At 41.9% G+C, this 21,069-nt stretch overlaps 1 protein-coding gene across 1 annotated transcript in view; it reads right to left on the minus strand.

Annotated features, from left to right (window-relative positions):
* Positions 1-1,696: 1,696 nt before the first annotated feature.
* Positions 1,697-21,069, minus strand: part of bmp6 (bone morphogenetic protein 6) — a 31,638-nt gene continuing 12,265 nt past the window's right edge. Inside the window, exons 2-7 of the mRNA XM_027013639.3 lie at positions 14,960-15,152; positions 10,476-10,624; positions 9,769-9,963; positions 3,474-3,550; positions 3,134-3,244; positions 1,697-2,443 (exon numbers count right to left, since the gene is read on the minus strand). Coding sequence (XP_026869440.2) covers positions 2,294-2,443; positions 3,134-3,244; positions 3,474-3,550; positions 9,769-9,963; positions 10,476-10,624; positions 14,960-15,152 — 875 coding nt within the window. The 3' untranslated portion in view covers positions 1,697-2,293. The remainder of the gene's footprint in view (positions 2,444-3,133; positions 3,245-3,473; positions 3,551-9,768; positions 9,964-10,475; positions 10,625-14,959; positions 15,153-21,069) is intronic.

Genomic DNA, 21,069 nt, shown 5'->3' on the forward strand with positions numbered 1-21,069 from the left:
AATAAGATTATAGTCTTTTTTTAACCATTTAAAATCACTGAATTTTTAGATTATTGCACCATGTATGAGAGTGGAAGAGTTTTGCAACTAGAAAATGAGTTGCTTTTTAAGGCACAGTTTGGCCTTTATGTTTACAGTGCTTGGAAAATCAACCTGGTCTATTTTTACTGTAAGAAGAAGCCTGTGGCCTGGCTCTCAGGGAGAACATTTTTAAAACTCTAAAGACCATATGTTCCTCCTTTCCACCTTTTCTTTCCACCTTTTGGTCATCCTCATTGCAAAATGTCTTTACATTTACAAAATGTACCTTTTTGTTCAGTGTTCTTGTCTTGCATAAAAGAGTTGTATACATGTTCTTAACGGCACGGGAAAATGCAGTTTATTTCACCAAATTTCTCCATGTGGCTCATTGTCTTAATCATGACTGGTTTGTGCTGTGGTGTCTATACTATAGAATGGGCTAACCTATAGCACAGTATAGCAGTTTGTAGTCCTTGTCCTAGGAAATCCATGCTTGGCACAATCTTATTTTTGGGGAGGGGGGCGCAGTGTGTTTTACTTAATCTTGCTCCTTAGCAAGGTCAGTTGGATTTGATCAGGGAAATAACACAGAATTGTGCAGTGCATGAGGTCTTCTGGAGTCCTGATTTCATTTTTCTGTATAAGACAGGTGTATATGAACGCAGCATCATGTGACCCAACACGAGTAACTAAAGATGCCAATCATGGAATTAATCATGGAAGTGTGTTTGGAGTTTTGCAGATCCTTGTGAACATGTGTATGGTCACGCTGAACCCACACCTTTCTCTCTTCCTGAATCTTTAGTCTCCCCCTGATATGCTCTTTCTTGTTTTTTTTTCTAAAAGAACAAAGAGTAACAAGCACTGAGAGGGAAGCAGTGTTTATGGGAGGCTGACGGTGCAGGGAGACTGCAGAGGAACAGGGTGAAGGCTTGGATGATGGGCTTGAAGCTGTTTTTTTTGTTGTTTTTTGAGAGTTACACACTGCCTGTGAATTTTTTTTTTTTTTTTTTTTTTTTTTGCTGTTTTTTTGTTGTTGTTAAAAATTTTAAACTTGTAATAGAAATTTCATAATAAATTGTTTTTTTTCCCCAAAAACAGCTGTCTTGGTTGTTACTGTAGTTTACATTTCACTAAAATATATTTTGCAAGAAGTGCAATAAATAACCTAGAAAAAATACAGATAAACAAGACATCTAAACACGATTAAGAAATATATAAACAGCAGTTCACGAGGTATATGATGTGTGGCTGTTTTCAAAAAACATTTCTGCATTGTGTTGGAATTTATGCTTGTACCACTGAACAATGCTCAGTCAGAATTGCATGTGAAGTATTTTGACAACCAAGAGTAACAAACAGTAAATATTGACAACACCGCTAGAAAACCAGAAGCACATTTGAGCCAACAGACTGAGGCAGGTCTTTTGGAGGCAGCTTAGCTAAACATGTGAGATGAACTGTACCTCCTTACTGCATTTGTGTCGAGTTTCAGGCTGTAAGTAGGCCAAAAGCAGGTGTTTCATGAAAAATGATAGAATTGTTGTATTTCAAGTGTGGCTAATAAAAGAGCAGTTCAGTCTCTCAGAATAATAGTTATGTTTTGGTTCTTTTGATGCCTGTAACCACTTTCTTTGGCTGACTAAAGCAAACCACAGGTAGTGCAGAGCAAATATTGAGAGAATAAAAATAAGTTGTTTTATTAAGACCTAAAATAGTTCAACCAAGTTCAGTTGTTTCACTTTTGGATGGGTGGACAGGTGATCGAGAACAGGGAAGACCAAATGTCTCCAGATTTATGTGAATGAATCAGGATGTTATTAGAATTCGACAGTCTGCGATATTAAGCTTTGGTTAGTCAAATACAGAATAAATACCTTTATAAAATATAGAATGTATTTTGGGTAATATGTTTCTGTGACATTTCAACGTTTTGGGCACTGTCTATATTCAGGTCTCGGTGTCCATAGCTTCCAGAGTTAGCAGGGGTAGGAGGTGGCACATGAGAGCGGACTGTGTGTGAACGAGAGGGAGAGCAGCACATTCCTCACACAGTCCTTAACAGTCCCGCATCCAGTATGGCCAGGTTGAGGAGGACGACGTGCACGCGCGCGACAGCATTCAGACTTGCATACCTCGGACACTTTGTTACGCACTGCACTTCCCTTTGTTACTTCTCACACGCGCACACTGCTGCAGCCGCTGGGCGGGGGGTGGTGGTGGTGGTGGTGGTGGTGTGGGGGGGGGGGTAACTGGCGCAGCGTCTTCGCCGTCAGTGGCAACCGCACGCGCGCACCACCATGTTCTTGTACTTCTTCAGGATGACGTTGGAGTTGTCGTCGAAGTAGAGCACGGATATGGCGTGCAGCTTGGTGGGAGCGCAGCACGGCTTCGGCACGTTCTCCGGGTTCATCAGGTGGACCTGCCGGCAACAGGGACACGGGCTCCGGAGGTCAGACATCAAAGACCGGCTTCGTTACATTTACTTATGTCACGCCCCGGCCTGCACCCAGACAGGAAAACACCAATCATGCGTCCCAATCTTTCCCCCGCTCGCACTCACCGTCGCATACACCTGTCCGTCATTACCTTCACGCCTGTTTAAACCCACAGGTTCCAGCCACCAGCACCTTGCATTAGCGTCCTATGAGGACTAATGTCTGGGTCCCTCCTCGCATCTTTGAAATGCACGTTTGTTTTTTGCCATCATGTCACAACTATACATATAAATTTTGCATGTAGTAGTTATATAAGCCCATATACTACATAAAAGCGTAGTCAAAAATGTGCCCTTGTGTGAAGCGTCTATGCTCCACATGCCATGTAAGGAAAATTGTGTTGTATTGTGTTTGTAATAAGCAAGAATCAGTCCAAATCCCAGTAGCATACCGAATGCACTGGAAAGCGAAAGGTACAGAAGGGTGTTGGTTTGTCAGGTGCGTGATTTGAACAGTCATTTAGCCAGTAATAGCCAATAACACCTGTATTATTAGAAAAACGCATAACAAGCTCTTTAAGCTTGTTTTATTTTTTGTCTGAAGAAACAAGCTCTAGAACATAAACTGCTGTTAAAGGTGACTATATTTAAGGAGGCAACTTTAGCCAAACTTACCAGTGTCTGTACAATGGCGTGGTTGGTAGCGTTCATGTGAGCGTTTAGCGGGAACGAACACTCTCCATCACAGTAGTTAGCGGCGTAGCCTTCGGGCGCAATGATCCAGTCCTTCCAATAAATGAAGGAAGAAAAAAAAGTTGGGCTGAGTCGAAAGACCAGCTCAGATCTAAAATGACTGGATCGGAGCAGAAGTTTGGGTTTTCTGAATGTTTATCCCATGCTAGTTGAGCCATGTTAAAATGACTTGGACAGGCATGAGCTAGCTACCCTGTGTTTGTTTATGCTCACGCCAGATCTCAGACATGAGCCTGCATGTTGGTGTGGGTGTGTGTCTCACCTGCCAGCCCAACTCTCTGAAGCTAACATACAGCTCGTGCTTTTTGCATGCAGTCTTCTGATCACTGCTGTTATAATCTGTTGGTGGGAGAGAAAAGAGGCGTGAGAAGACTTTCATGAACTCCCACAGCAGGCTGAGAGAGGCCTGGGCAGCTTTTAACTTCATAACCACAGGGCTGGATGCAATTCAGCGTCATGAAGCAGGCTCTCTAAATTTAGTTCATGTACATCCGATTCAAACATGTTGCTATTTCGTTTAGAAAAACTGAATAGATATCTTGAATTAATTGGACTTTTTCAATAGAGGATCAACAAAAAATTAGAGAAAAATTATTGAAATACATTAACGAATCCATTTCCAGAGAGACTTCTATCAAACACTGACGTGCTGACAGAGGCATTTATTTTTCTGTGGTTGTGTTAGTGGAGTTTTTTCTTAGGCAGCTTTTCTCCCTGTCATGTCAGACAATTATGGTATGATCATGTGCCCATGCATGCGCAGAACTGAAGGTCATTTCTGGCTTTGTTTTCAGTCCTGATCTAAAACCCTGATGTCTGCTGTGCACATATGCCCTATGAACCCGCCATCCATCAGCCCGCGCCGCTAGTTTGTATTTCTGTTGGGGTTTTTTAGCACATTAGGGGGGGGAAATCTGAAGAAGAAAAAAAGATGGCAGAAATAAGTTTATTTCTTACTCATAAAATAAAAAGAAAGGGAGAGATGTGGAGAAAGGAAAGGGAGAGCCCGGCATATGATATCAGCCTAGACCAGACGCAGTCACTTCCTGTTATTTTATGTCCCCACCCAGAAAAGAGCGCTCTGGCCTTCCAGCACATGGACAGACCTCAGCAACAGTTCAGCACCACTGCGTGGTGCTTTGAGCTATGGCCAGCCTGTGAGTGAGAGCACTCACAGTCAGGACACGAAGAGTCAGTCGCCACCTCCGCTCACGTGGGCTGGCATTACAGATGATTTACTCAGTCAGTTGAGAGATTGGCAGGTCACTGTATGAGAGTGGGATTGATCAAGTACACACTCACAGACATACACACAAACAACACACTGAAAAGTATTCCCATACTAAAACAGTCTTAATGGCCCTGAGAATGAATGCAGTGTTCGTTTTTGTTTCAGAAAAGTGACTAATCCTTTACTAATGAGAAGTCTAATTGAGAACTGTAAAGGCATTATGATGTCAGCCAACTGAATTTAGTACTTTACAAATAAAAGAGCTTTGCCTTCATGTGGGTAGATCAAAAATCACAATAGTGATATGCGTATAATTATGTGACCATTATACATAACTGGACCATAACCTATGATATACAGATTTCCATCCATAAACATTTGGAATGACCTCAGATCTACATTATGTGAGTCAGCAGCAGAGTGCAGTGCAGTCAGTGACTCGAAGCTATGCTACAGTCCACTATGTAAGGTTACAGTCCACTATTCATGCTGATGCCCACACACACCAGGTGTTTCCCACCCCTCTGCCTAGGGCCACATCATATCCTGCCTCTGAGATTCTGTCATGCAGTCATTACATTTACAACATTTAGCAGACACTTTTATACAAAGCTGAGTACAAATTGCACAATTGAGGCTTAAGGGCCTTGTGCAAGTTTCCAACAGTGGTAGTTTGGCAGTGACGGGTCTTGAACTGGCAATCTTCTAATTACAAGTCTAATACTTTAACTGCTGAGCTGCCCCTGCAGTAATTCAATCATGTCACAGAGTCAGTAGAAGATGGCACTTTCTGCTGCAGTGGTTAGATGGTGTCATGTAGTCAGTGGCATGTAGTGAGCACTTTCTACTGCAATGGTTTTCATTCATCAGGCTGAGACTGTGCTGCATGCTGTTGTGCCCCTCCTCCACTAACACACATCAGCTTCAGTGCATGAAGGGCTTTATAATTTTAAAAAAAATGGTTTTAACAAAGTAAAAGATACTTCTAATCCACTTCTAATCCATTTCTAAGATATGTTAACTATTAGATATATATGTTATCCATAGTATGAGGGAAGTGCTGCTGTAGCCTGTGAGATGCATAAAAGCTCATGTAGCGTCGTTTCTGATCCTTGATTCTGGAGCTCTTCCAACATCTCCCTTTTGGTCAAAATTTAATTTCACCCTTAATCCACCACAGGTGACTCATCTAATTAAGAATGTCAGTATGTCCACACTGGAAGGTGTCTGAGATCTCTGCTAATCTCTGCAGGAGGGAAGGCTTGGCGCTCCTAGCTTAAATGTTCTGCAAGCCTGGACTTCAGTAACCAGCGACAAGTCCTGGCAGACCACAGATTACACACACTAGAGAGGAGCAAAGGCGTCTTCCCACTGCACTGACAAATGGCAGTTCTAGGATGTAAAGAAAAAAATTAAAAATCGACACTAAAGTGATGTTTTCCACCACACTTCATATTCCAGGAATATTAAATGTGTTTCATATATAATTAGCCAGAAAAACACTCCTTGGGGTTTGGGTTGATGCTAAAGCTAACAAAGATTTTGAAATGTCTTAATTGGTATGTACTTAAAATGTATCAGTGAGCTTTAGCTTAGTTATGCTTTTTGAAGGCCCCAAATTTCACTCATCATACTGAAACCCCATTTGTGTGTGACAGTAAAAGCTTTACTTGTCTTTACTGGTCTGAAACACAGTGAAACATTAAGGCTCTTAGAGGCTCTCCGTGGTAAAATGTCTCAGCTGCAGTTTGTATCCAGCACCTCTGGTATGAAACTGCAGTCCCTTAAGTAACCCCCTCTTGTTTCTTTCTGTCCAGCCTGGCAAGGGAAATATTTACTGAGATAAATCGGCCAGTAGGAGTGGCCCCAGGCGCCTTGCAGCACCCCGGGGACGGCCTTCCCTCTGATCCTCCGTGCTTCTGCAGTTTCACACCAACCCCCATCTGAGCACATTCTACGTGGGAGTTTACAGTCTTAGACCATCTACGCCCATCCAAATCATAGGCTGAGACTGCTCTACCACCTCAGTGCACACGCACACACAGATAAACACCTATCCGAGGCCCTATAATAGGAAAACGTTTCTCTCACATACATACTCTGTGGGAATGTGTACTCTAAAGTAGCAGGCTTGTATGTGATTTTAATGTCGGCATGCATGAAAGAAATGGACCTCAAATTAAATGACTGACCAGGGGAGAAACATATAATAACACACACACACACACACACACATACACACACACACACACACACACCACAACTGCTACTACTATTACTACTACTACTATTTTATTTGTTACTGCTGCCAATTTTTACAGCCAGGGAGTTTTTTAAGAGAAATAAAGCAGATATTTAGTGTGCTGTTTCATTGACTGTAAAGGCCAGATTTGTGGTACCCCATAAAACACCTCCCCTGTTCCTGCCCATAAAAACTTAATGCCACACAGCTACTGCTGAGAGCTGGGCCCTGTGGGCCTCCCCATAGCTGCTGTACACCCAGCCTGCACACCCCTCCCATCATAGCCGTAGCCTGGGAAAGCAGGCCTGCTTAGCACACTTACCTTTCCAACTCAGTGATAAGGCATGGTAACTTTATCTTTATCTTTCATGGTATCTTTATTACCTGTTAAATCTTAGGCCTGGTTTATGGCTTTGAATCACTCTCCAGAATGAGAAATCTTGAATGGGCAATAAAAACAAAATAAATATTAATATAACCCCTAAAAATGAAAAGCCTGATGAAGACCTTTTTATTACACATATTAAGGGTTGAATTATTTAAGTGGCTGGTCAGGCATTCAGAAGAAAAAAATCCCCACCTCCCAACTACACAAGTACTATATCTCAACTGTAGGAATGATGTCATATCATATGTACAAATGAGACGAGTGATACCCAGCAGCCACAGAGGAAGAGGGAGGAAGGTCTCCGTTTCTCTCCCGCCTGCTCCCATGAAGACTTGAAAGAGAACATTACTGTCCTCTGTGTCTATGTAAAGTTTATCGTTCTTCCTGTCTTTCATCACTGCCCTTATTAAGCGCCTCTCTCTGGAGCACGGCGATGTCTAATTACACTGCCGGTAAACAAAAGGAATAACTAGAGGGACATCAGGCAGAGGCTGGGAGGGTGGCCCAGTTGAAACCCTGCAGCATGAACGGTCGAGTGTTAGAATTCTCCAAGCAATACTCTTAGCCCCGTAAGCGCTTTAGCACAGCAACTAATGACGGCCCAGCACTAATTACAGGTCTTGCTGAGGAACAGCACTCTGAGTAATGCAAGATGGTCATTAACGTCTCTTGAGGTGAGGGTCAGCCCAGCACATACTGCAAGGCACACCGGTCATTATTATCTTTGAAGGTGTTGGCTGTTCTTTTTTCTGTTTGTTTTCTAGGTACCCAAAGTTGCGAAAGAGAGCCGAAGCTTGAACTGTAGGCTAAACAATGCCTTTGTGTCAGGACAGACTGGGAATAGAGCCCAAGGAACGGAGAAAAGCATCAGTGGTGGTTCCAAAAGAACAGCCTTAACATTCAAGAAAAAAGAGTGTAAACAAAGGGTTATTGTTCACTAGTGAATCTCAATATGGGGAAGATGCACAACGTGCAGAATGTCACAGTGCGCCTTCATCACATGTGATGTGGTATTGGAACCATATGCCAGCCCAATAGAGTAACAGAAGGACTGCTATCACATGGGTCTCATAACTTCCTGCTCAGAATCTAAATATTTGTGCTCCAGCTATCCCAAGTGGAGTAGGCCATTTTGAGACTACTGACTGATTTTGGATTACATAGGACAGGACAAAAACACATCGAATAGAAGGTTTAGAGGTTTTGGAAATTTACCACTACTGTTTGGCTTGGGTAGACTGATGTGATTACTTATTGAGCTATCAATGTGAAAATGTCTGAAGTACAGTCTGAAGAGTGAACACATACACAGGTTACCTGAGTTTTGTCCGGCATATGTACTAGTATTTAGTACTTAGATTTCAGAAGTAGTGACAGGCCAGCTTATAGGTCCTTGTTAACAATTATGCTATTGATTTAGAATGTAAGTTGAATGCTCCTTTTAGCAAAAGCAAAGCTAAAGGTCTACCCAGGTCCTTCTAATTCTGTCAGAACATTGTTGAGAAATTAAATAACAGACTGAATGGAAAATTAGCCAATAAATTATCATTGATGGTGAAATGTTCTTTTTCTGTTAAAGGTGGGAACTGTAGAAGCTCAAATCAGTCAATAATGTCCATGAATGTGTCTCACTATGCATGTTCACATGTTTAACCTCCAGGGCCAATATGGTTTGAGCTCCCAAATGCTAGCTAAATTAGTGCTGAATCAAATGGGTATTAGCGCTAAGCCTTCTGTTCCTTCCTAAGCCCAGCTTGCACATAACACAAAGACCACCTCAAAGCTGTGATGTAATGAGAAACAGAGACTCTGGCTTTAGACCTCAACCGCTGTTCCGCCAACGGCTGTCCCAACCAGTCTGGTACCAAGAGGCAATTGTCTAACATGCACACAATTCATTGAGCAATTCTGCCATATCACACCAAAAAAAGAAAAGAGAAGCAAAACGCAGGAAGGAAGTGTGGAAGGAATTGTGTTTCATTCTTCACAAAAATTCAATGATTTCATATCTTCCAAGGATACTATTATAATAAGTACATACCTATGCAGCCACTGTGAAATGTAAATGTATAGAAAAAAAATTTTTACATTAAAAATAAAGATTAAATGTAAATAAAGAGTTTATATATATATATATAATTAATGACAGGTGCGAATGGAAGTCAGTTAGCCTAAGAAAGATAGTTTTCTAATGTTGGACAGCAGTAGACTAAAGACAAGAAAAAATAAGATGAGAATAGTTTATAAGGAGTATCTGGAATAAAACCACGTCAGGGTCAAGCGTGTTTACAAAAGAGCATGAAAGCAAAAGGGCTGGTCTTTCTCTTGAACCTTAGTTGTAACACACTTGTAATTGTTTCACATGCAGCAACAAATTGCCTATTAGAAGCCAAGCCCAAATACTTTCCTTAGTACCTTCCTTCTGATTTTCTCCAACTTCCCCTATGGCTTCTTGAGAAAAATCATGGAAAATTACTCATTACAAATCTAGTCATTATAAGAGTGCTTGGGAATGACAGCATGTCACAGATGTGGTGAGCTGTTTACTTAAACATTTGAAACTACTCTTTGGTTTGAGATTGCTAAGATAAGCATTCCTTGGAAGTATCAAAAAATGAGGAAGACACCTGCGTATAATTTTTAAGCCTTATCTGAGAGTTAATTTTGGTATAGGTAGTAGCGTTTCTGTGACAGACCTGTGTGTCCTGGTCCTTTTGGCACCTCCTGTGGATGAGTGGAGCGATTGCGGCTCTGTTGCCGGCGTTTCCCGGTGGATCGGGCTGTGCGGATGTGGACCTCGCTCACCTTGAAGAAGGCCACCATGAAGGGCTGCCTCTCCAGTGCTCCACTCCAGCCCACCAGTCCTGCCTCTCTAGGACTAAAGTTCTGGCCTGTCAAGACAGAAACACACATCATATGACAGCTAAAGAGCCTAAGACATTTTTAGAGCCCATGTCAAAAATGTTTCCCTGTATGAACTCACACACCAGTGGCACATTTAAAGTCATTCAATGAATATTTTATAGGATGTAGTTTTGCAGTTTCACTGCCAGTTCTGTGGAACCCAAGCCCTACACATTGCTCCTCTTCTCTAACACACCTGATTCAGTTCAGGGAGACCTTTGGTCATCACCTCATGATTTGAGACAAGTGCGTTAGACCAGGACATGAAAAATGCACACTGGAAGGTTTCTTGGTCTGGGAACAGCATTGATAACCACTCCCCATGTTATTTGCACTGCACACTGTCCATCACCCTGATGGGCTTGCTAATTATGTGGGGAAGAGAAGCCTAATCTCTTATTTTCAGGCATGCTGTGGGGTTTGCTGATGCTTTTAGGTATGACACACACTCCAACTTTGCAGGACCTGAACCTAGGTCAGATTCTGTCCTGCATCTTACCACTGCTGGTTTCTACGCTGATCTGCAGACCCAGGTTGTGGTTGGGGCTCATTATCCACAGATTACTGGTGGCTGTGATGTCAAACTCCAGCCAGCCTTCTTCTGTTGCCCACAACTGGCGGGACTCCAAGAGAAACAGGTCTGCATCTCTACAACAAAAAAAAAAATGCCAGTTACTGTCTATGCAACTGCAGCTAAGTTTTGTGATTTAGCTCATAAATGCCAGTGTTTTCATCCATTGATCCACTCTGGAAAAGGTCAGCATAATTCTTGTTCTCTCATGCCATCTGTCCATCTTAGTCCCTCTTGATTGTAGTCTCCAGGTATGAAAACTGATCTTAGATAACTTGTAGCTACAAGCACACATGGGAACACTAAAGCAAAAAGCGTGTCACCATTAAATAAATTGCCCCTTATTATAGCTGCACCTGACAGTTTCACATGTACCCTTGCATACCAATGTAACTCAACACCTTCTGCCTCTTTTTCCCACCTTTCAGGACTACACGTGTACTTGCGCGTCTGCTTTGCTCCGGCCATTACCGAGAGGCCTGTCCTCATTACACTAATGACATGCTATGCTGGTCAGCAGCATGTCTTCTCTTCATTGGGCAACTTCAAAGTGCGCTGGCATGCAGGTCTTCCAGGAATGGCCCTGCAGACATGCTTCCGTATCCCCTCTTTACTGTGCACTAATTAGAGCTGCTCCCAATGCCTCCGTGGAGCATTTGTCCCAGTCCTCTGCAAGCTCTATTGTTGCTGACTCATACTAGTCAGCTCTACTGGCTAGCCACTCCTACCTGGCAAGGAGCGGCTTTGGAAGCAGGCGGTCCAGAAGCATCTAAAAACCCTACTGTAAAACTCCAAATTTAACTATAATGATAAGGTTGGAGGTAACAAGAGTATTTTTTTTAAATTGAACATATCACTGTATATGGTCATTGGCTGCAGTTTAAAATGATTTTGGCCATTTGGCATGTTTTATCCAACCTTTTTTTTAGACAAGATTGGCCTTGCATATGGCTTGGTAGAAGTTTTCCATATATTAGGAGGCCAGACATATATAAAAACAAGTGTGGTTTGGAAACAGATACAAACACATTGCTAACAGCCATAATTCTCTGGTTTTTCATGAGGTTCCTGAAGAAGACAATAAAGAAGTGTGCCTTATACACTGCCTGGCCAAAAAAAAGGTCACACACTGTAATATTTCATTGGACCACCTTTAGCTTTGATTACGGCATGCATTCACTGTAGCATCATTTCCACAAGCTTCTGCAATGTCACAACATTTATTTCTGTCCAGAGTTGCAATAATTTTTCCCCAAGATCTTGTATTGATGATGGGAGATTTGGACCACTGCGCAAAGTCTTCTCCAGCACATCCCAAAGATTCTCAACGGGGTTCAGGTCTGGACTCTGTGGTGGCCAATCCATGTGTGAAAATCATGTCTCATGCTCCCTGAACCACTCTTTCACAATTTGAGCCCAATGAATTCTGGCCTTGTCATCTTGGAATATGCCTGTGCCATAAGGAAAGAAAAAATCAATTGATGGAATAACCTGGTCGTTCAGTATATTCAGTTAGTCAGCTGACCTCATTCTTTGGACACATAACGTTGCTGAACCTAGACATGACCAACTGCAGCAACCCCAGGTCATAGCACTGCCCCCACAGGCTTGCACAGTATGCACTGGGCATAATGGGTGCATCACTTCAGCCGCCTCTCTTCTTACCCTGATGTGCCCATCACTCTGGAACAGGGTGAATCTGGACTCATCAGACCACATGACCTTCCATTGCTCCAGAGTCCAAGCTTTATGCTCCCTAGCAAATTGAAGCCGTTTTTGCTGGTTAGCCTCACTGATAAGTGGTTTTCTTAAGGCTACACAGCTGTTTAGTCCCAATCCCTTGAGTTTCTTTCACATTGTACATGTGGAAATGCTCTTACTTTCACTAATAAACATATCCCTGAGTTCTACTGTTGTTTTTCTACCATTTGATTTCACCACACATTTACGTGATCGCTGATCACGATCATTCTAGATTTTTTTCCGACCACATTCCTTCCTCGAAGATGATGTTTCCCCACTGTCCTTCCACTTTTTAATAATGTGTTGGACAGTTCTTAACCCGATTTTAGTAGTTTCAGCACTCTCCTTAGATGTTTTCTCTGCTTGATGCATACCAATAATTTGACCCTTCTGAAACAGATTAACATCTTTTCCATGACCACAGGATGTGTCTTTCGACATGATTGTTTAACAAATGAGAAGCTACTCACTGCATCAGTTAGAGTTAAATAACTTGTTTCCAGCTGAAACATAATCACCCATGCAGTAATTATCCAATGGGAGGCTCTTGTCTATTTGCTTATTTAAATCCAGGTGGTGACCTTTTTTTTGGCCAGGCAGTGTATTAGTATAGACGTCTTAAAACTAATCACCCATTATTTAGAGAATGCATCTTTCAATGGGGGAAATTTACCTGCCACTTTAGTCCAGAAAAGTTACTTTAAAATGTGTTTAATTTTACTATATACAGTAACAGTTAAACAGACCCTTTCTATACTACTTTCCTCCTACATGTTGCCAGGGGCAGTGGGTAATGGTGGATCTGATTAGCCCTCCTTAGATGGAGGGGGCCTATAAAAACCTCAGAAGTAAATTAATTTTGGTGTCTAAGGTGTACTCTCTGTTGTTGTGAAAATAAATATTACCAGACTGTGTCTTCCATGATATGGCTCATTTATCTCAGTGTTCTTTCCTTTCATTTCTGCTGGGACTATGTACAGGTGCTATGCCCCTGCGAGTAGACACTGTAACATGATTCATCAGTCTGTATTTATTATTAAATAATTACTAAACTGCAGCGCAATCCTGAGTTGGTCCTGAGTTCCAGCACAATGCTGAGGTAGGCAAAATCAACCCGCCCACAGCCATACAATCCATGACACGCGCACCCATATCAACACCTTGTCTACCAAGTCATTTGGTGTCTCACACTGCAGAGTCTGTCTCTGCAGAGTCTGTCCACCAATTTGCTCTATCCTGTATGCTAAGCATGCTTATTAAACATCATTGTCTGTAATTAAAGTAATTATATTGTTAAAGTTGACAAATGAGTCTGTTCATATGCAAAACCACTTTATGAGCCACATGTTTGGAATTTGCAAACACAATGGTAGGCCTACGGAATACAAAACAAATGAAGCTATAGTTATAGAGATAAGATACACTTCTGCCTTTATGCCTTCTGCCTTTTTAAATTACTAATTTCTCAGAAGAGACTCTGACTGTGGGTTCAGGGATCAAAAACCTCAATCCTGTTAAATAGAGAAGATCCACCCAACAAACCAAATCTTATGATAAAGGTCTGAGATCTGAGATCTGCTTCACAACTGAGCAGTTAAATAATTTCCTCCTTTCTTTCCCTCTGATTAGCACATGCAAAGTACCTTTTAAGACATCTTTTGTTGTATAGTAAAATGCACCCAGAGGAGAGTCTGGGAACAGAAATCTGCATTGTGTTAAGTTTAGAGTCAAGCTCAGCTTCGGAGCACACTGGTTGCTTTCCTGTAAAATGTGACCTGATGACTAACCACACATTGTCACCTCATTGGTCACTTTTTTGACAGTGGACACAACATCCAATCATGCTGCTGGTGTGATTCATGGAGCTCATCCCTCCTTCCACCCACAATGTCAACTTCTGACATGTTTGGCTTGGTTCTGTTTTGGATGTAAATGAACTATATTCAGTCAGGCACTGTGGTTATGGCATGGAAGTGCGTGGAAGAAAACTGAGTTGGAGACCATTCATCCATGCCCTGATTCTGTGCTGAACTCCCAGTGCACTGGCTCACACAACAGATTGAGCAGTTGTGATCCACAAAATTTGTTTGTGTTCTTATATGCTCTTATATGCCCTGCTTCATAGTCATGGCCCAGCTCAGTTGGAACCAAGAATAAAATGGCAAAGGGGCACAAGTCCTTTTTGACTTGACTACCATCGCTCAGTGTGTGAGTTCCATGTATCCAAGGCAGTCAGTACCTGCAGTTCTCATCTTTTGACCTCATTTACAGTCACGTTTACATAATCACAGTGCATGTAAAGAAATCATGCAAATGTTTATCCACACAAATTCTCTACTGTAAACATTCACCCAGCTCCTGGGCTAAGGGAAAATCTTGCCTAATTCTGCTACAGCCTGTCACTGAAAGACAAAGGATCTGCCAATAGATGGCTGCACTTTCAATTCTCAGCTTTTAAGCTCACTGACCAACTGACCATCCTGAATCTCACCTGGTATAGCAGATATAGAATGGTACTATAGATATAGAATGGGTCCAAGATCATCTCTATGGAGTACACATACTGATAAATATGTTTAAATACATAAGTACTAACACAGTATGAATACCATGGTTTGGTGACATGCATAAAATTGTTAACATTGTGAACAATCAGATAACTCTCTCACCTGTCTGGATGATCCCCCACCACCTGGAAGACACTCAGTAGGAATGTTTCATTGCGGAAAGCACTGCTCACACATTCCTTGTAGATCCTGAACTCTGCTGCCGTAACTGCCTCTCCTTCTGGAATCTGAGACAAGTTGAACTTGAACTCCTTATGGTGTCTTCTGTGTGGAGACAACTCCCGGTCATACTCCACTGTCAAAGGGGACATGGAATAATATATAGAAAGTTTTCAGTTTTACAAAATAAAAAACAAATTGTTATTCTTTTTAAGCTCTTCACATAGTAAATGTCTAGCAGACATTCTGAACTCACTTTGTCATATCCTGTAATTAAGCACCATTAAAATTCATCCACATGGTGAATACATATGCATTTATATTACAGCACCACTTCTTAGAGAGGCCACATGCTGAGTGCCTGCTGAGCCATAATGATCCAGTATTTCTGGTGGGATAATTCACTATTTGTTCAAAGCAGTCCCCACAGCAAAGCCCATCATGACAGACGTGTTTCCATGCAGTTAAACACTAGCAGAGTTTGAGAAAAAGAGGGAGTATGGTAACCACAGTAAGCCTTTTAGTCAGACGACAGCTTTGTCATCTCCTGTTCAACTCCCCCACCAAATGCCACCACCAAGCCTTCCTCTGTTTCACAGACCTGGTGCACATAAGTACATGTCCAGCCGGATACCTCTCCTCCAGAGCCCAGGATGAAGTGTCCTGTACTGATTGGATTTCCATGCTTTTCACCATGTGGAGGTAAGAAGCCCACACATCCACCCCAGCCCTCCCTTCTTACAGAAAAAAAGGGGAGACCAAGGGGTGGGGGGGAGTGGGACAGAATGGACAAGAAAATGTCTGAGGAATAAATGTAGGGGGAGCGGTTGCATGGGAGGATCTCTAAAGGGATTTGGGTGTTACCAGGGGTGTGGCCCTTGCCCTTACGTAAGAGTTCCGGTAGCATAAAGAGGTCAAAGTTGCTCAGGGAGTGTCATTCCCCGTCACTCCTAACACATGCATTTTTAATTAATATTTAGTGTCTGTGGAGAAATTTAAAAGACCACAAAAGCAGAACCTGAGGGGTGCCTTGTTCTTGTGCTAAGTTGTACTGAAAGAAATCTCCAAAGGTCCTCATTGTGATGTTATTTATATCAGCACCTTAGCCAGGTCGTGGCCTTTGTTGCATGCATCTGAAACTGTTTCATTAACTTCCCACACCACAGCTGTTTCTATAAGAGCAGATTCAATACAGTCCATCAGCAACTCAGGCTTCTTCAAAGATGACAGAAGAACTAGTACATGGAGCACTAACAGAAACTGCAGCAGAGGTCACTGGCACAGTTTGACAGGTAGGTGGCGGGCACACAAACATATGCAGAGAATCGTGTACATGTAAACGCACACATCCGTATAGAGAATAATAAACAATGTTAAAAAAGAGAGAAGGCTCTAGGAAAGGCCTAGGAGAAAAAAAACAAAAAGTTTTTCTAATTAGGTTCGATTTTGTGTTTCCATTTGTACAACCTCTGGCTCCTCCGGCTCTGTGCTATTGTCGTTAGCCCACACAGAGTGACACAGAAGGGACTCTACTGAGGGACCTGCTGAGCAGCTGTGGGAAACTACTCGCAGAATCATGCCTCTCCTACCACAGAAAAACACCAGACAGAGAGAAGGAGAGAGAGCAAAGTAAAAGACAGGAGAAAACTCAAAGATGTTGCAGGATAGAGGAAGAGGGACACAAAGCAGCCTGATGGCGGGAGAAGTGGAGGACTCGCAGCAAGACTGCGCTGTGCCCAAACTGCAGCTCCGAGTAGCCCGGTAATTGTTTTCCACCTTGCCCCCTGGAGGAGCAGTGTGGTCATCTGTATATGATTCATATCGCATCCCATCATTTTCCTCATCCACAACCACAAAGGGAAAAACACACACCTCCTTTTCTCCTTTCACCTCCCACATATACCTCCTCCACAAAAAAGGGGCACTACAGTGGTTGCATAGACAAAAAATGTAAAATGAAAACATTTGAAAGTGTACAAGTCCCTTAGTACATGAAAAAGGGAAAGTATGCATATGAAAATAAAATGCTTATAACTCAAAAATGAAAAAAAATTGTATTTAGATTTGCAGTTAAGCCTTCTCACCTTGCAATCATTTACAAAGTAGGCAAACAAATGTAAAATGTATTATAATGGCTGCTAGTTTTACAGATGGCTGGCTGTAGAATTGTTGTGAAAGTTCCTGATGCTGATTGACTCCTGATGTCACAGCAGAATGCAACAAAACAGAATGTGTTAAACTGTTTGCTACAGGCACAGCTTTCTTTTTGTATCAGCAATATTGCCATTATAATTTATTGCATCTCTTGCAGTATTTTACAGTGTTTATTAAGTGCTGCAAACAAGTAATAACTGCAGACCTCAGAGCTTGAGGTGAGACAGCTGTGTTTTATGCTCATGCCTGAATGTGAGAGATCAAGAGAGGGAGAGAGAGAGGAAGAGGGAGAGAGAGAGAGAGAGAGAGAGAGAGAGAGAGAGAGAGAGAGAGAGAGAGAGAGAAGAGATGTGCGGCCTTGTCATAGATTAGCCTTTCCATGTAGAAACAGCATAAACAAATGCTAGAAGAATGTATGCACTGCATTACAATTCAATAACAATTCAAAGTTTTACATCATAACTGAAGTAAGGAACAAGAATCGTAAGCAATTTCCAGACATGAACCCACCTCTCCCCTGTAGCATGTATAAGGCATATCTTTCTGGTGTGACAGAATAGTAGAGTTCAAGCAGGACCGTGTGACCATATATAACACAGCATTAAACATTATGAACGGAGATATGTCCTTGATGTAAGTCCAATGTAATTTAGCTCACATTTGCAAAAATATCATCCTCGATACATGCACAAGAATCTGACATTTAGAAGAAGACAGATGAAATGAAGACATATCCTACCAGCAGTTTCCCTCTACAAGCTTCATGTAGCAAAAATGGGGCAGCTATACCTCTCATAATAAAGGCTTATCTGCTGCAGATATACTTCAGATCTATGTACCCGGTGTGTAAACAACGTAGCTTGAGTGCCACAAAGATCATGTCAGGGATTTTACCTGTGCTATTTCTACACACATTCCATCCTTCTCATCCTTCCTTTGATCTCATTTAAAGTTGTCAAGCCTTAATGTATTACAGATCGCCGTGAGCTTGTTATGCTTCTGAGTTGAAAGCCCAGTGATCTAGAGGTGGATACTCTGAGGACCCAGGTCAGCTAGCTGTAGGTCTCACTGCAGCAGAGGCATGTGCTAGTGCATGCAGGGATCATGGAGATCCTCCCTTCTGCCCTTGAGGGTCCCAGTCACGGCCATCTGTGCACTGCTGAACTAAATACACTGCTTACAACATGTCACTACTACAGGATAGCCATGAGAGAGAAGGAATTCTGTTGGTGTGCACACAGCCAGTGTTGTGTTGAACTGGAGTAAGTAAACTAAATACGTGTTTGGGGAGAGAGAAAATTCCCTAAACATTTTATTCTGTTGCCAAAAGGAAAATTATTTTGGCAAAATTTTATATTCACCTGATATGCAAATATCTTAAACTCTTTTTCCATAACCTTATGCTGTCATAAAGAAAGCACTGCCATTCATAACCCAAAACACAAACCCAAAATCTCAAAGATGTCATAGTTTAAGTATAACAAGGTTAATTGTTCATAAATAGGTTTAAATGCTGGAAGAGTGAGAATGAGAAAACCATCCATATCCATGTACTACTGCACTACCCTGCAGGCATCAGGAGTGATGAAACAGAAGTTCATATTCTGCACAGCACCAGGGCTTTATACCACGTGATGTAAGCATGGAAAAGAGAAAAACAATCATACTGACACACCAAGGCAATATATACTTCAGGGTAGAGCTTTTGTAATTAGACTTATTCAAAATGTGTTACCACAAACCTGGCAAGAGAGAAATCTCAGTGTTAAATAAAGTATTTAATTACACCCAGGATCATCACGCCATGTGACATGGTCATATGCAAGAGATTTGGAAGTTGTAAAAATGTGCTGGAGCACCAGGCATGTGAAGAATTCATAAGTGTTTATGCATTTATTCTCAGACTCTCACAGGCTTCTTTTCTCACATTATACCACTCCAGAGGGAGAGAGGGACCCTCTCACACATCTTGTGTGCTCTCACCCACATTTGAATTACTCCAGCTTCCATAATTAAAGGCCATGGTTGCCTTCTCTCTCTCTCTCAAGAAGCTCTTGGGGTTCACTTTTTTGTTTCTCTCAGGAATGCAAATGATAATTAACCCCAGTTTATAACCACCTAACAACAGAGATTTATAGACAAATTTAGCTATTATGTTTGTTTAAGCCTTTTGGCTTCCTGACATTGGAGCAGGAATTCTGAATCATTAATCTAACATTCTTCACTAAAGAGGTCTCTGAGATGCCTATGTGTGGTCAGAACACAGACATTAACCCCAAAAGTGGGTCTTTTTAATTGAAAAACAATACTTGATGAGAGAAAAGTATCCATTTTTGATTCCCCTGAAGAATGGGGCAGCCATTTTGGTTCTTCTCAAGGTCCGAGCAGCTGGGATGCAGCAGGGGTTTGAGGCAGGCTCCCTGCACATTTGCTCCCAGCTCTGATCCAGGTCTCTGAACTGGAAAGAGCATCAAAGGCATCCCTGCAGGAGCCACCAGACCTGGTATGGGTGAGTTAAAGGTGTAGGAGTTTATGGCTAATCAGAGCCCCTTTCAACACAGACTTCCTCATGCTGCACACACAGCCAGAAAACTACTGAGTGTTAATGAATGGATCATTGAGCTTGGGCAAAGAAACAATGAACAAACAATGTAGTCTGTAATTGTTTAAGACAATATTACTCCTGGTCTATCTAAAACTTCCTTTATGATTTCTAATGGAAACTGGAAAGGCATAAATTGGAAGGGAAATGGAAAGTGTTGGTAATGACATATATCCCACAGTATTTGTAAAATCTATGCCTAGATATAACACCACAACATCCCTGAATGCCTTAGTGTGAGCTTAAGGAGAAAAAAATCATCTTTACTGTGGGAGTCAGTTATCAACCATAATCAGTCTGCCCCTTTGAAAGAGAACACTGCCTATCACATACTCCAATGGCTCCCTGTCATAGCACATGGCACTACTGGGATTTGATACCATTCTGCAATGCAGTGTATGCATTATTTTGCATATATACCAATCAGAAGCATCAACAAGAATGCAGGAGTTTCTTATATAGCAAGAAACCTTAAAAAGTTTTTGGGACAGATTTGAGCCAACAATATATTTTTTTCTGCTTGTTCTGTCAGCACTAGCATTCCGTTTGGGGATAAATGAAAGCTGGAGATATTTCTGAGGTTGTGGTGCAGGATCCAGAGGGCAGTATTTGATTTGCAGTAATTGGAATAATTGGAGCTGGGTAAGGACTGTGCTAAAGGATGCCTGAATGGCCGCAGTGTCCGTGTCATAATGGCTTGTACCCGGCAGCAGCTATCTGCAGGTGGATCAGCATTAAACTCAATACCACCAGTCAGACGCTCATACCTGTGTGTCAGTAGGAGATTTTGCCTCATCGCACACGACAGGCAGGAATTCAGCTGTTGATCTATTGTACTGTGTATGTGTGTGTGTGTGTGTGTGTGTGTGTGTGTGTGTGCGTGCGTGCGTGCGTGCGTGCGTGTGTGTGTGTGTGTGTGTGTGTGTGTGTGTGTGTGTGTGTGTGTGTGTGTGTGTGTGTGTGATTGTGCAAAAAATGACTTTGCCCATGGCTTAATTGATATATTGTGTTGAGGTTCCTTTGTTAATAAGGTCCAGAATATATTTCTACAGTATTTATTGTTTGTTTTTGGCATGCTAAACTATTGCTTGTTATATGTTATTATATTATTATATGCTTGTAATAACATTCACCATTCAAATTAGTTATTGGCATTTTATAATAAATATTAAACTTGAAACTAGCATGAGTCTATGCTAAACAGCAGTATGGTTTTCCTTACTGATCAGTAACAAATGTCAAATCATTACAGCCAGGCAAAATCATATATCAACACCCTAAGAACTGTGATTTAGGA

This window comes from Electrophorus electricus, chromosome 1 (assembly GCF_041902795.1).
Source record: "Electrophorus electricus isolate QZ-2024a chromosome 1, ASM4190279v1, whole genome shotgun sequence".
Taxonomy (NCBI): Eukaryota; Metazoa; Chordata; class Actinopteri; order Gymnotiformes; family Gymnotidae; genus Electrophorus; species Electrophorus electricus.